General features: G+C 50.4%; 2 protein-coding genes across 2 annotated transcripts; both read left to right on the top strand.

Moving 5' to 3' along the window:
• The first annotated feature begins 239 nt into the window (after positions 1–239).
• Positions 240–4,646, top strand: LOC149331617 (uncharacterized). The gene has a single exon (XM_089555528.1). It carries the CDS (start codon positions 240–242, stop codon positions 4,644–4,646), a length of 4,407 nt encoding a protein of 1,468 aa, XP_089411654.1.
• Positions 4,647–5,736: 1,090 nt separating this feature from the next.
• Positions 5,737–15,491, top strand: Rpt4 (Regulatory particle triple-A ATPase 4). Its single transcript, XM_089556792.1, has 12 exons — positions 5,737–5,874; positions 6,743–6,822; positions 7,021–7,060; positions 7,173–7,293; positions 8,285–8,399; positions 10,163–10,312; positions 10,726–10,849; positions 11,464–11,525; positions 11,745–11,865; positions 13,166–13,246; positions 13,815–13,886; positions 15,260–15,491. The coding sequence occupies exons 1-12, from the start codon at positions 5,751–5,753 to the stop codon at positions 15,376–15,378; spliced, it is 1,209 nt and encodes a 402-aa protein (XP_089412918.1). The 5' UTR covers positions 5,737–5,750; the 3' UTR covers positions 15,379–15,491.
• The last annotated feature ends 335 nt before the right edge of the window (positions 15,492–15,826 follow it).

Raw genomic sequence — 15,826 nt, 5'->3', positions numbered from 1 at the left:
CGCACATCTTCTACGTCGTTTTCTCTCGGAGCCACGCCTAAGGACACGTGTACTAAGCCCCACGAGACGACGACGAAGCCGAAGGAGCAGCGAAAGCTCGTGCCTCGCGCGTTCCACTCGTGCTGGTGGCATCGAACGGGGCAGAAGCCGTAGAAGAGCGTCCCCGCAGCCGTCCTTCCAACCAGGCCCCACCGCGTCCCGGAGTGAAGGCGTCGTCGTCCCCAGCCCTCTCGGCCCTGATGCGATTCGGTGGACCCCCCAAGCGACGCCGCGATGCGGCCGCAGGTGCAGGCCGCATGCCTCCCCTGTGGCCCCCGACCAGCGGCCGGCCGGCGCACGGGAGTCATCTGTGGCCGCCCCGCTACCCGCCGCTGGGCTCGCCCTTCTACATGCCCTACATGGGCGCACCCCCGCCAGAGCCCCCGAGCCTGAGCGCTGCGGCGAGCGCGCAGGCCAAGAAGGACAAGGCCAAGATCGTCCAGTTCGAGTGGAACGGCTGCACGTTCTACCGCTACATCCCCGACAAGATGTCCGCCGGGCGACTCATGGGCACGCCAGGCGAGCCACCCGCGCACCAACCGCCTCCACCGCCACCGCCCCCACCACCGCCCTTCGGCAGACCCCGGTCCTACGAGTGGCACCAGCGACCATCGCGCTCACAGAGCCGCCGGCGAAAGCAGGTCTACCCACCCAGAGTCGCCCCGCCTTGGACTCCTGGCCCGACGCTGCCCACGGAGAGACCCGCTGGGGGCGCTGCCGGCGGAAGCGGTGGCGGCAGCAGTAAGCAGTACGGTCCAGCTTCTTCCATGGCCGCCGCCGCCGCCGCCGCCGCCATGAGTGCTTCAGGAGGAGGGCCGTTCCGGACCAGGGAGAACCCTCGGATACCGCGCAAGGATAGCAAGCCACCGGCAAGTCACTTGCATTTGCCATCGTTTCTGGCGACGCCTTCGAGTAAGCCCGGCGCTACAGCGAAGACTCCTTCGCCGCCCACGGCGACGCATGTCCAAGGTCCACCCCGAGCTGCCGCCTTCAGGAGCAGGGATTCTCCGTTGACCGCCGTCGCACCGCTCCCGTTCCCTCTGAGGGCCGCCTTCGGGGCCGACGAAAGTGGCGCGTCGCCCTCTCTGCCGAAGAGGGCGGAGCACCAGGTGGCGGCATCGTCGACTAATCAAGCCAAGTCCAAGGCTTCTGGAGGCATGACTATTCGCCGGTCCCAGGAAGCCAGCGTACCAGAGTCGGACGTGCTGGGAGCCAAGCCCAAGAAGCCACAGCGCATGAACAACATGACTTTCAACAAGTCCTCAGTGGAACGCTCCGGCGGAAACTCTGGCTACAACAGCAGCAGCAACAAGACGTTCACGAGAGCACCGCCCTTCAGGAACACTCCCCGGGTCTACAGCTCGACGGTGCTGAAGGACTTCAATCTAGGCGGCAAGCAGGACGCACGTGGTGCATCTGGAGACGGCAACAAACCCGTCCTGTCAGCACCCAAGGAATCCCCGCCCAAAGAGCAACGCTCCGCGCGCCAAGATCGCCGGATCCGCTACAAAGCCGAGATTGTCGGCTCCAACATCATCGTGACTCGGCAGGAGAACAGCCCGGACAAAAAGCTGGACGGGGCGGCGGCGCCAGGCTCAGGGCAGAAGCATTCGACTTCTCCGAAGGTGTCTGATGGAAGTGGAGACAAAAAGAAAGCCAGTGACGGTCCATCTGCCGGGCCCAATCGTTCCGCCGATGCCCACAAAGTCGATGCAGCCTGCTGGAAGGACGGCGAGGAATCAGCCTTCCAGAGCCGTATCCTGCATGCCGCCTTGCTGCACGGAACCAACCTGGCCAATGTGGGACGTTCTTCGGCGACTGCAGACGCCTTCACCCAGCTCACAAACTTTGAAGTCAACGAACAGTTTGACCGCTTCCTTTCTCCGGGCCAACGTTGCGTCACTCCAGGGAAACCTGAATCAAGTGCCGACACGTCGTCTCCATCCGAAGAAGAATGGCGCGACCACAAGCTCCGAAGTGTGTCGGTCCAGACTGTAGACACGGAAGAGACGCCGTCTACCACGGGAAAACTAGAAGAGGGCAAGCCTGGAGATGAGCCTCCAGAAGCGAACACGAAGCATCAAGAGCAGATACAGGAGCCGGGGGCCAACAGTGCCGTCGAAGCCGAAAAGCTGGCTAAGCTTGAAGTGAATGGCTTACTGGAACCGCTGTCTGAAGGCGAGCAGGAGCCCTCACCATTGTCGTACGCGGAAGAACCGCCTACAAGCAGCTCCGAGATCTACCTGGACAGTTTGGTATCGAACGGCACTTCAACGTCTTCACCAAGGGATGACGCCTACCGCAAATCAAGCTACGTTCCTGAGAAGAACCTCAATCCAGAATGCCCAGTGGCTCGTCTGGAAGAGCTTGATGCCTTTCTCAAAGAATGCAGCCCCATCAAGGGAGCGACGCAAGATGTGCAAGAACAGCAGGGAAATCTTCCTAGCCGTGGATCGCCGTCGACTACTCCATCGGACGCCATATCGAGGGGCACCAGCGCGGAGTCGGCGAGCCCACATGCTTCTTCATCGCAAGAGTCCTCGTCCCTGTCCAGAGGCGACGGGTTTTCTGACATTTCTGAACCCCGCTCGCCCCTAGCCAAAGACTTGCAGGTGCCAGACAATACGTCTCTCGCGAGCGATGTGATCCTCATCAACTTTGCCGAGGACACGACTACGCTCAAGGAGCACCTGGATGGCTTGGTGGCCGACTACAAAGCGAAGCAGGAAATAGATGCCACCAGCACTGGTGGAACTGCGTTCGGCCCAGACGGTGCAAGCATTGACGGCGCCAACAACGTCCTGGAAAAGCACGCCGGGTCCTCCCCCACTAGATCAAGTGCTCCGGTGCTTCAGCCTTCTGACGTCTCGCCGCGAAGTACGCTCAAGATGGAATCAGAAGAAACACGTACGGCGGGTGGAGATTTCGGAACCTCATCGGCCGCCAAAGAACTGCCGCAGGAGAGCAAGACACGTGCAGCGAACACGCTCACCGAGAGGGGCGACTCGTCAAGTTTCAAGTTTCCTGCTTCCGGTTCAGGTATCTTAAGTGGCGAAGGTCGTTCCTCATATGGCGCCTTCGGCACTGTCGAAAACAATGGTCACCGCTCACTGGCCTCTTGCGAAAGCTGCGGCGTCTACTGCACCACCGCTGGCTCCATGACCAGCGAGAGCTTCGCGCGCCTATGCTCCTGCAAAACACATCAAGGTGCCCGGGCCAAGTGCACCAGGCCGCCCATTTCGGTCCATATTGATGAAGCTCTCAAGGAAGAGTACAGGGATCCTGAGTTAGTGCCGTGCTTCGTTGAAGAGAGCGTCGAATACTTACTGCGGAGCGAAGATGAAGAGTACGAAGAAGCTATGAAGCGTCGCAAGGCCGGCCGGAACACGAGTCATCATGGGAGCCGCGGGCGGTTTGCAACCGGCGGCGACGAGCAGTCTGTTGGGTTCCAGCGCTACCCGGAGAACAGCAGGAGCTGGAACAAGATAAAGGCAGGCTCCGAGGCCTCGGCCATGGCGGCCGCTGCGGAGCGGTGCAGCAGTGAGGCCACTGCCGCGTCGCGGGCTCTCATCTACGACTGCCCCTGGTGGACGTACGACCAGGGCCCGACCGACAGCAAGGGCACCAGCAACATTGCCCTGGCCAGTTGCGGCCAGGCATCCGGCACCTCTGTGACCGCCGCCGCCACTGAAATGTCTAATGCCGCAGCCGTCTTGCATCCGTGGTCTACCACCCTCAGGGCGGCGGCGGCTGCAGCTGAGACGGGTCTCCAAGGTGCCCACGGGCCGGCGGCAATCGGTGCAGGGGCGGCGTCCGTCGACAGCAGCAATCCCTGGGCACCTTTCCTGGCCACCGCCCAGTCCTTTGTCGGACCCAAGAAAGAAGCCGCCATGTCGTCGGGAGATCACGAATCCGCCGACGAAGTGTCCCGCCAACTGGCCCGTTCGGACACCGACTTCACGACGCTCTACATGGAGGGACAACCCCGCAAGCCATCGCTCAAGCAGCGCTGGCCCCCTGTGACCGAGGCAGACGCCACTGGCACGGCCGCCGCCACGGCGACTGCCGGGCAACAGCAGCGGCGTGCGAGCGGCGGAGGCGCAGGTGTGGGCTGCGACAGGGACTCCCTGTCCTTCTACGAGTTCCCCATGAACGAGCAGCACGAGGCACTCCCACCCCAGCAGCATTCCCTGAGCATGGAGACCCTCGTTGGATCCAACCGACTCGACGCCACTTCGACGGCATCGACGGGCGGTGGGGAGCGCAGGCTTGCCGAGGGTGAGCCCATGCCTCCACCGGCAGAAGTCATGAGTCTCAAGGGATCCCAGGGGCCCCAGAGTCCGAACGCCCAGTACTGCGAGCTCGAGCTGTATGCCCCCGTGAGCAAGAGCGGACCAGCGGTCTGCGCGGTGGTGGTTCCACCTCATTCGCTGGCCGAGGGAGACGGGGCCAGGGGAGGCGAGGTCCTGGTCGAAGCTGGACCAGGCGGCTGCGTTACACCCCCAGAAGACACGACGTGCGCTGAGAAGAAGGTCGCGGAGGGCAATGTCAAGCCCGTGGGAAAGATCCGCAACAGGTTCCGCGACCTCTTTTGGAAGCACAAGTGAAGGACTAATTCTCAACGCCCGGTCGCTTTTTTTTTGTTGTTGTTGTCGCTTCTCATCCGCCCTGGAAAGCAGTCTCATGAACGCCTCTTTTCGTATCCTAGAGGCTGCTTCCAGACCAGGCAGGTTTTTTTTTTCCTTTATTGCTTGTTGTTCTCGTTACTTCTTGTTAAGTTTGACCTTTGTTTTCAAAGCTCTCGCAGAATGTTTGTTTTGTTCATCTCAAGGTGCTTTTTTTACGCGGTGGCTAAATTAAGACGGAAATAGCAAGCTTTGGAATTATTGGCTGCATTGGGAGGAATAGTCACCTGTTTACAGTGATGGTGAGATGTTGGTCTGCTGAAAGGCGCTGGTTGAAAGATGTTACTTGCACCTGTTTTGTTCTGCTGAGAGCTTCTTCGCGTTTGTCCCTGTTACTTTCGAATTGGCTTCGTTGTCCGTGTTGTGAAACGTCAAAAAATTACTCGCTGCATTGCTGTGTGCCCGTGAAACGATGTAAGCTTTCTTGTGCAATAAACTTGAAAGCGGGCTCGTTTGTTTGCTTGGATGCTCTTACTGGAATCGCCTTGTCACGGGTGGGTTCCCTTGGGTGAATGCGCTCCACAGCGCTAGGATCGCGTTATCTGCGATCGCATCCTGTCTCGAAGCGAAGGATTGTTACGAAGCTGAGCTTAATCAGGTTGGCCTATTAAAAAGGCGATTGTTCTTGGCCCAGCTAATTTCATCTGTGCGTGCTACTGTCTACTGGGTCTTGATCAGCCTTCTAAATTACTCCTCATGATTCTTTGCCTATCCCCCCGAGTTTGTGCATGCCGCTAGACGACCGGGCAGCAACGACCTCTCGCAGTCCTGCCGGCGGCTGTGGACGGACAACGCACTGGAAAAGTGTCTGAAGCCGAAATTCTGTTCAGGTAGACGGTGATAACTTTATCAGGCAATGCAGGCCTCCATTTCTCTCACTCATTCAGAGGCGGCAACACTATACCATTCGAAAGCACCGCGCTACGAGCCGTTTGCTGCCAGTAGCCAGTGCCAAAGAAAGGCTACAAAGAAGAACATACGAGACAAATCCGTATCCGAATTCCCAGTCGCAGCAAAAAGAGAAACATGGCGGCCGCTACAGTGGCCACTCCGCCGGTGTCGTCTCCAGGGGAGCAACTGGAGAAATGTCGCGAGGACTACCGGAAAAAGCTCACCGAGCACAAGGAGATAGAAAGCAGGCTCAAAGAAAGTGAGTATCGGATGCCGCCGATATGCCGCCGTCGGCGGGTTTCGCGTCCCGGCTTCAGTGTGGGCTGGAGCTCGCCTGTGATAAACGCTGATTCATGTTCGTCAAAATTGCCTCGATTCGGTCCATGGCGTGTCTGGAAGGGTATCCCACACGAATTTTCGAGTGCAAGCGTAACGGTTTTTCTAGTTCTCGTTGTACTGACGCGTGTAGCGACGTCTTGCCTTCCCGCTAGCCTTGCGCCGCTAGTGTTATTCGCAGTGACCAGCTACGAACTGCTTTAATTTTTATTTTCGTAAGAATGAATGAGTTCGCATTGTCGCTCCGTTCGTGCTGTGTCTTTTCGTTCCGTGTCTGGCGATTATTTTTTTCTGACGAAGCCTAAACCGTTTTTTCTCACAAGCTGGGTTTACCCATCGTCGTTCAATCGGAAGCAGTGAATTGGACTGACTTGCGAGATACAAAATTGCGTAAAACCAACGAAAGTAAAGGAACCAGATGACTGCTGCTTGATTTAAAGATCAAGGAAGGAAAGCAATGGGCTGCTGGAAGGAGTCTCGAATTTGCTAACGATGTGCCGTTATTTCCACACTTCAAAAAAGAAAAAAAAATGCAGAAATCGCAAAGAGATAACCCGTGGCGAAATCAGCAGTTATAACATACTTGCGCTCTAGGAAGTCGTCCGCCGACACAAGACAGACAGTGTAGACATGCTGTAGGCGGTTTATGTTCTCAAGACTGCACACCAGTCTTGAGAAGTAGCAAGTTATACATGAATCAGCTGTTTTTTTCTTAGCTTGTATGTCATGTTGCAGCATTGTGTCACTTTGCATTGGTTATCGCAGTAATGACAATACTCAACTCGTTTCAGTGCGCGAACAACTGAAAGAACTGAACAAGCAGTATGAAAAGTCCGAAAATGACCTGAAGGCACTTCAAAGTGTTGGCCAGGTGAGTATTAAATGTAGCGAATGGTCGTATCTTTGGCATGATGCATTTCTTTGCATAGCATCTCCATTTGAAATATGATCATCATCTGCAAGATAGGCATGATTTTATCTCAGTAATGATTGACCTCAGGAACCATTGATTTTTATTGGCCTGCTAGCCTTCACTGTTGACCTGAAACAACCATGTTATCTGTTTTAGATCGTTGGCGAGGTTCTAAAGCAACTGACAGAGGAGAAATGTAAGTGGTTCTTTACTTTTGTTGAGTCCTCCTTGTGACGTTTTACGATCATTTGATCATTAATACTGAGTTTACCCTCTCGGTACAACATGTTGTTATTATTACCATGCAGTCATTGTCAAGGCAACCAATGGACCACGCTACGTGGTTGGATGCCGACGACAGTTGGACAAAGCCAAGCTGAAGCCAGGAACACGTGTGGCCTTGGATATGACCACCCTGACCATCATGAGGCAAGTGCGGAATTAGTGTGGTCGGGGATGAAACCTTTTTAATCAAAGCTATGTGAGCCCGATGGTTATCAAATTCCACAGAGTTCAAAGTATCTCACGGACTGAGAATTGTGAAACGTGGAGCAAAAGTGTATTGTGATATATTCTTTCATGTTAAGAAAAAGGACCTCCCTTTCTTGTTTTTTTTTTTTTAATATACCCTTAGGTGCGCAAAGTTTTCGAGCTGGTTGAAACACCCCATTCGTGCACAAGGGTGTATTTCAAGAACTGCATGGTGCAAATAATTTCAAACTGTTTGTGAAGTCTTCTCCGGGTATTTGGTTTGCCACTGGTGATTTAGGTGGAAGGAGACTTCAGAGGCCTGGTTTCCAAGTTGGTTAACTGTAAACTGTGTAGGAAAGTGTAGGAGCTTACTTTCAACAACATGGCACAGCTTCTGTCTTCATTATTTACATAGAGGCAGCCTTACAATCAGAATCGTGCTTCATGTCAGTGCTTTGCAGTCATGCATTGGTAGCAAGTGCGCACAAGCAATACATGCTTGTCTTGTTGAAATGGCGATGACCTTTAGTGACTGATTTTAATAAAATGGGTACCTATGCAACTGCTTTGAATGTGAGAGAGATCTAATGTTGAAGACTAAGGCATTTTTTTGTAGGGAGGCCACATTGCTGGTTAAAGTTGTTGTGATTTTTTATGGTACTTCAATACCTGTGAGGCTTTATGGTAAATAAGGCCACTGCCGCCATACTATGTGCTGCCTGGATGGCTTTGTCCTTTTTTCCTGTTGTGTGAGAGGGTATATAAAGCTCTCTACACAGTAGCGGTGTGCATGAATATATGGATTCCAAGCAGGTGCTTGAGCCTCGATTCCTCAAATTGAACGTTAACTGCCGGTGGAATACCTTGGCCACGTTCCCTAAGTCACTGTTTTGGCATTGTTCACATGTGGTTGTGTGGTCCTAAAATGTGTGCCTCCTGCCACGTCCAGGTACCTTCCTCGCGAGGTGGACCCCCTGGTCTACAACATGTCGCACGAGGACCCCGGCAACATCTCCTACTCCATGATCGGAGGCCTTGCCGAGCAGATCCGCGAGCTACGGGAGGTAAGTGCAGGCCAAACTGATGTCGAGAGAAAGCGTGCTGAAAGCAATGGGTCTGGCACCTTGCTCTTTCTTTGACTGGAAAGTAGTAATGGTACCTTTAGGTGTTTTTTTCGTTTGTTTGTTTCTGCTGGTCACAGTCATCGCTCTTGTTCTCAAGACACCACAGAAGGTGACTAAGGATGGGCACTGAATTGCTCGTACAGATCTTAGTTCTTGTTGAGCATGGACAACTGTTTTCTGGGCCTAGAGGCTGTCAACAGTTCTTAGTGCCTTGGCATTAGAAGCCCCATCATGAGCACCCACCGATGTCAGCGTACATAAGGTGGTGTACACGGAAGAGCCACCTCCCATGGTTGGCTGGTGGCAGAGTGGAGAGATTGAAACCACCCTCTCCACTTGTAAAGGCGAGAGGCCGGAAGGTGGCTGCCATGAAGAACCCTAAGAAAAAAGACTGTGTAGAATTGATTGTGGCTAATAATGACTACAGATTACTCAGCAAAAATGAAAATGCCTCAGAATGACTAAGAAAAATGAAAGAATGACTATGAAGAAGCTTTGCGAGCGGTTAAGAGTGTGTCTCGTGTGGTGCACAAAGGCTTCAAATGTTAACGCATTGTAAATTCATAATGCAACTGAGCACCCTTTAAAATTTTGTTCTACTGACGCATTTGAATTTGTAACACTATTAGTTCATGTGTCACGATTATGATCTCCACATGGGGTAGCACTGTGAGAATTTTTTTTCCTCATTCTCTCCGCACTTTATGTTCTCAGACTTGAACATAACTCTCAGAAATTGCTGTTCGCTAAAAATGTACATTGTTTTGTCAGACCTTGTGAGTCAGTTGTGAAGCCCGCCAATTTGACATTTTGGTCAATGGCCTTTAGTTCTAGACTGCCAGCAAACACAGCTCAGCTTCCATGTCATCCTCCAGCCATGCCTTGATGTTGAGCTCACATCCTTTATTGTTTGGAAGTTCTTCTTGGGGTGAGGGTCTTTGGGGCCAATAGCGTTTTTAAAAGCTGCAGCCCATGTTCTGCCTATCTCTGGCATATTTCATTTCTTGGATAAAATATCAGCCATGATCGCAGTTTACAATTTCAAGTTACACCTCATCTCTGTTTGTTTTTTCTCATTTTCTAATGACGCAAATTTTTGAATGTTTGCAAGTTTACGAGAAGGCACTGTCTAGAGCAGGTATATCAATAATTTTTGTTGCAGCACGCTGCTCAATGTAAGTTTTATTGTGAACTCTAATTTAGACTGCTCATTAACTAGTCCTATCAAAATAACTAACGTTGGCCTAATCTGAAAAGTAGTTCCAACATTGGATTCCTTGTAGTTCATACTGCCTAGCCGCGTGTTACTGATGGCTTTCTGATGGGTGTTTCCTTTTTTTATATTGTCTTAGCACACAAAGGAATTTAGATGTATGATATTGCCGCCAGGTGTCCCCGGGCGGCGCCGAAAGGACGAAGTGTGGAACTCGCGTGCTCTCGGAGCTGAGACTCTGCTTCTCTGTTTGTGGCCTGTGCCTAGCCTGTGTGATTAAGGACCCATCTGTGACAATATTGTGAGAGATTAGTTTAGTTTAGTTTAGTTTATTTACCTTAAAGGCCCCCTTGTATCGGGGGTATTACACATATAGTGAAAAATAGATTACATATTTGAAATCAGCACTAGAAACTGAATAAAACCTAAAACGTGGCATGGGGGGGGTGACTTGGTGTCGTAACATCCTGGCTCTGGCTTCTCTCCTCAGGTGATTGAGCTGCCCCTGTTGAACCCCGAGCTGTTCCAGCGTGTGGGCATCACCCCTCCCAAGGGCTGCCTGCTGTACGGTCCCCCTGGCACCGGAAAGACTCTGCTCGCACGTGCTGTCGCCAGCCAGATTGAAGCCAACTTCCTCAAGGTGCGTGTGGTGCCCTGCGGTTTCGGCGTGTACTTGTCGTAAATTGTTTGGCTGGGGAATTTTACAAGTTCACATCATCCTGAAATTCATACTAATCATGTTCTTATCATTGAGATTCTACTCGAGTGCGTTATCTTTATGTTCTGTACCTTGTGTCTGGCAGTCCCCTGCATAAGTGGACCTCCTTGTCTTAATACAAGAGGCACTTGGTTTTTTCATTCTTCGTCTCCCACTGAGTATCGACCCTTCCTGCAACCTTCCTTTATCTTACGTTCTTCCACTTACTGCTTTGCTCTTGGATGCGGCTTTTCTTGTTAAGGCCAGTGAACTGTATGCGCTCATTCCTGCGGATATCTGCATCGTCTGGCAGCATGCTGCAGTCTCCTTTATCAACTCCCTTGTCCTCCCTGCAGGTTGTCTCAAGTGCCATTGTCGACAAGTACATTGGTGAGAGTGCCAGGCTGATCCGCGAGATGTTCAACTATGCCCGCGATCATCAACCATGTGTCATCTTCATGGACGAAATTGATGCCATCGGTGAGTTCTTCTGAGATGCAGCAGTCTCTTTCTTGTTTTGGCTACATTCAGGTTCAGTTGTTTTGTTGCAGTGCACTGAAATCTGTTACGATTCTGCCTAACAGTTAATGTTTATGGCTAGGTGCTTTTGTTTTTTTTCTCGCAAAGATATAATTACAAGCAGCTTGTTCTTTCAGCTCTTGGGGAGAGACATCTGGAGAGAGTTTTTGTTTATTAATTTTACATACTGCAGACACTCATGAAGCTGTGGTAGGAGAAGGTAGGAAGAACTGCTTATGCATGGCACCTCTTTAGATTGTGACGTTACAGGTTGTACAGTTAACCTTTTTTTCATCTGCGGTGATCATTGAAAGCTTTCATGAAAGGAAAAAGTTGGTTCTTGCACAGAGGTGCCGGCTTTAGAGGCTCCCGTCACAAATTATTGACCAAGGACTGATTTGAGCTTTTGTTCTTGAGCTAAAATCTCGCATAATGTTACAAATGTTGAATTATTGTGGCTGCCGTTTGTCTTTGGTGGCAGAGCTGCTGTCTCTTGTTTTGGATTACCCCCAGACAGCATTGCGCGTGTGTGCACAGCAGATTGCTGATGTTTCTGTTGTTTTGCCGATGTCCAGGAGGCCGCAGGTTCTCAGAAGGAACGTCCGCTGACCGAGAGATTCAGAGGACTCTCATGGAGGTAATGCCCTCCGTCTTTTCACCTCTTTATGTCTCTCTCTCTCTCTCTGTCCCTCTATTTTTTTTTTCCATACAATCAATTTTCTTGGATGATTGCTCCACATTGTATTAAGCACATGGAAAACGGGGTTTAGTACCTGCTTCCACTTGTTACTATGGCACTTTACTCAGAGCCATGTTTTTCTGAGGTGCAACGTGCGTTGCATGGCTTCTTGCGCAGCTGCTGAACCAAATGGATGGCTTTGACTCGCTGGGCCAGGTCAAGATCATCATGGCCACCAACCGTCCCGACACCCTGGACCCCGCACTTCTGCGCCCCGGTCGTCTCGACCGCAAGATCGGCAAGTCACCTTTGCACTGTTCTTGTTTGGAGACAGTACAGCGAAACCTTGATAATTCACACTCTGTTAATTCAAAATCCCAGATAATTCTAAGAATTTCTGTGGGTTCATAGCTTCTAACGTAAATTTGACTGGATAATTCGAAACCAGCGGCTTGCACCAACCTGGTTAATTCGAAGATCTGGGGTGCTATGTGGGAATGCCCGATTTCGCCGCAAGCCTGGCGAGGTGACTGCCCTATGGAGCCGCGAAGTGCCCCATCCCAGTCCATTTTTTAGCTCACGGACTACTACAGCTTGTGCTTGCAGAGAAGACATGCTTCACTGCAGTGCAGCATCTTGTGGAGGCACTGATATCGAAGCACTTCCCAGGTGTCAACGTCCTCTCCATTAAAAAGAAAGTTCCCCTTGATTTTTCATATTTCGAACAAAGTTTTAGCCCCCTTTAAGTTTGAATCTTCAAGAGTCAACGGTAGCAATTCTCAAATTTTCAACTTAATGTTGAAACTACTGAAAAAATTTGTTTATCACAAAGCTAAATGTCCACCAATTTTCGTACAGGAAAAGCAGCCCATGCTTGCGAACGTGTTGACTTCTCTCATTGGGCCGTGACTGTGTTGTTACAGCTGCGCACTCAGCATCTCTGTTGCTGGAATGGGTGTGCGATTGCCTCTGTGCTTCGCACGCCCATGATTAACAACAAGCATAACACACATCATGTACACTAGTATGGGGAGACTGGATATATTGTTGATACTAACAGCAAGAGAGCCCATGGCAGAGCATTTCCGAAAAAGCGCCAGCCAGTAATAAGACCGTGATGGCAGTTACCAGAGGGGCCACCAGGTGTCGCAGCTAGGACGCATGGCCGCAGAGTTCAGTCACAGCTTGCACCCTCACAGCCCACCTGTGGATCAGCGAGGTGCGCCTGCCTACATCAGTATAGTGGAATTCGCAAACCACTCGCTTCAAGCTTTTAACCACCTTACCATACCGAATACTAGTAATTCGAGTCGCTGATCTTCTTATTGGTTGAGAACTTACCGTTCAAATTGTGTACCTGCATACAAGGTTTCACCGATTCCGTGTTTTCATTACCAGAAGCGATTGCTAGAGGCATGTTTCTGTTTTTTCCAAGCAGGCATTGCGCCTGTCTAGGCAACAGTTGCCATAGCTCGCAGTAATGAGTTTTCTTCTGAAGCAGCCACAATCCCAGGTTTTGTTACAGCTTCCGAAGACGTTCTCATTGAATGAATTAATTTTACTTTACGTTCAACAGATGAATAATTTATATTTTACAGAGATCCCACTGCCAAACGAGCAGGCTAGGCTCGACATTGTCAAGATCCATGCTGCACCCATCACAAAGCATGGCGAAGTTGGTGAGTGGAGAACTTTTCGGGCTGTTTGCTTCAAACCCATTGACGTAATTGTACCGTGACTGCAACACTGCAGCTGCTGCAGTGCCTATGTGTTACCAGGAGTTACATTACTTAGCTGCAGACGAGACTGTGCCTGCAGGCACAAGCTCAAAGTGAATGACGTGCCCAACCTCTCACCGTTGCTTTTAAAGAGCTTATTTGTGTTGTCGTAGTTGTAATTCGCTTGCACTTGTCTTCCTGTCTATTCATTTCAATCCTTCTATCCTCATCTTTTCCATTCTAGAAGAGCGTTGATTAGGGTTGGTTAGTGCATGTTGACAGAAGGGATGTAAAAACAGCGCCAAGACGAGTCAAAGGGAACGCAAGTGATTGTCTCATTCTTTTTTTTCTGTCTTGGCACACTTGCATCCTTTCTGTCACCTTTGCCATTATTGCTAGAATTGCCCGGTTGACCCAGCAAGTCACGAGTATTTGAACAGAACCAGTTGAAAGGAATTGTATGCAAATTGCATTTAATCCATCTGATTGCTTTAGCTTTAGCTGACCTCGTATCTCTTTGCTTGCACAGACTGGGAGGCTGTGGTCAAGCTCTCGGACGGGTTCAACGGCGCGGATTTGCGCAATGTGTGCACTGAAGCTGGTGAGTATTGCTGCACGTTGTGTACTTGGCTTGCAGTTGACAGTGTCTGTCTAAACGTGGGAGTCATGGTGAATTGCACAATGTGACCAGCCCTGGTCTGTCTAGATGTGGGAGTTGTGGTGAATTGCTTGATGGTGTGATCAGCCTTGATATGCTTGGAAAGTCTCTTGCTGGTATCGTTCCTCATTGCGAAATGGAGATCTACTTGCCTTTGCTTGTGTACTCCAGGGCAAGTGTGCTTGCCTCCTTGGAATAAAATTTCAGCTAGCTTCTTGTGCAACATTTATAACTTTCCTTTCTTGCAATATTTTGATTCAGCTTGAAGGCAAGTGAAGTTAATTTCAAAATGCACCTAAGAAAAATGATGCCCTGGACAGATCTTTGTGAGAAGAGGTGAACTTGACGCCACCAGATTAGCACCAGCATCTTTCGGATCGCGACAAGTTCTTAAAGACGGCTTTTCTGCAGCTGTACCATCCTGTTGCACTTTTGCTTTAATTTATATAATGCACTTGTGGCATTAGACCGTTTCATCGCCGATACTTGTTGGGTTCCCTGAACCATTCATAACTGCTGATTTGACTAGAGTGTGCACTTGTCTTCACAAGTTTGTCAAACACGAAAGTCAGGGAAAAGAAATATTGTTTCCTTTAGCATAGGCTGTCAGGGTTAAATTGGGTGGTAGGCCGTGCACCTGTGTATGTAGCTCTCAGTTCTGGCTTATGCATTGGAGCCATGAGAGGGTGGTTTGTGCTTGACCACTACACTGCCAGTGCATTTATTTGTTTTGTTCTTCAAGGTGGTAGTGGTTTATTTAAAAAATAGGTAAATAAAAAAAGTGAAGCAAAAGAGTGTTGCCGGCCGCGGCAATTGCTATCTAATATCTTAAGCACCCGAGCTGCAACCGGCGGAAATGAAAGGGAAAGGGAGAGGATAGTGAGGAGAAGTATAGAGGGGAGCGACAGCAAGAAAGGACAAGCCTGGTTACGTCAAAAGCCCGGTGACTGCTGTGGTGTGAGCATCCAATCCCACCGGTTTTACTGTGGGTACAAGCTTTCCCCTGGACTAGCTATCAGCTTCTCTGGGGTGACGCTGTGAAAATGGGTTTATGATCCCGCCTTGTGTGGGTCAAACATGTTAGTCTTGGCGCTTTTTGTCCGAACTGCCCCCGTGTCTTCAAGAATCAAAATCAACATCTCGGATGCATGCACACCATTGCTACCACAACGCAGTGGTAATTCTTGCTTATGAGTATGACTTTATACGTGAAACAACACAACTTTAAGAATGTCAGCAAACAGCAACTACAGTGTAAGAAGTGGTTGGAAAGTTTTGGGTGTCGCCATAACGGTCGCTGCTTTCTCTCTGCCCAGGCATGTTTGCCATCCGTGCGGACCGGGAGTTTGTGATTGAGGAAGACTTCATGAAGGCGGTGCGCAAGGTGGCCGACAACAAGAAGCTGGAGTCCAAGCTGGACTACAAACCGGTCTAGGCGATGGTGCCACTTGGGATACACTGGCCGCTTGGCTCACTGTATACTAGAACAAGTGTTGGTGATCAGATTAAACACTTTTTTTTTTCTTTCTCTCTTTTTCTAACCTCCAACTTCGTCCCATGCACTGCTTTTGCATGTCTTGCTGAACGTTCACTGTCATCATCAAGCTCTGCAATGTGGTGGTGATCCAAGAGCTTCTCATGGTCAAAAAGCAGCCAAGAAAGCTTTGGAGAAGTTTGTGCTGGCGCGGTTTCTCAGCTGTGTGGGCGGTAATCAAATCAATTTAATTTTGCATCAGCCCATTGTCAACTGCACTTTCTCACCCCGGTACCAGCTAGTATTCAGTGAAAAAAAAACAAAAAAAAGGCCTGTTACAAGTATGCTAATATATGTCCGCCTGTAAAAAAGATTTGTTGTGTTGGGTTTAATGCCGCATAAGCATCTA

This window comes from Amblyomma mixtum, chromosome 8, assembly GCF_055824585.1.
Source record: "Amblyomma mixtum isolate Tamu chromosome 8, ASM5582458v1, whole genome shotgun sequence".
Lineage (NCBI taxonomy): Eukaryota > Metazoa > Arthropoda > Arachnida > Ixodida > Ixodidae > Amblyomma > Amblyomma mixtum.
Note: the sequence above shows the minus strand (reverse complement) of the source record. Positions and strands in the feature narration are given on the sequence as shown.

What these genes read in the sequence shown, in the direction of transcription:
- LOC149331617 (XM_089555528.1), top strand. Translation starts at nt 240, where the DNA reads ATGCGATTCGGTGGACCCCCCAAGCGACGCCGCGATGCGGCCGCAGGT.
- Rpt4 (XM_089556792.1), top strand. Translation starts at nt 5,751, where the DNA reads ATGGCGGCCGCTACAGTGGCCACTCCGCCGGTGTCGTCTCCAGGGGAG. An exon ending in CACTTCAAAGTGTTGGCCAG is followed by an intron (nt 6,823 to 7,020) that starts GTGAGTATTAAA and finishes TATCTGTTTTAG; the next exon opens with ATCGTTGGCGAGGTTCTAAA. An exon ending in CAATGTGTGCACTGAAGCTG is followed by an intron (nt 13,887 to 15,259) that starts GTGAGTATTGCT and finishes CTCTCTGCCCAG; the next exon opens with GCATGTTTGCCATCCGTGCG.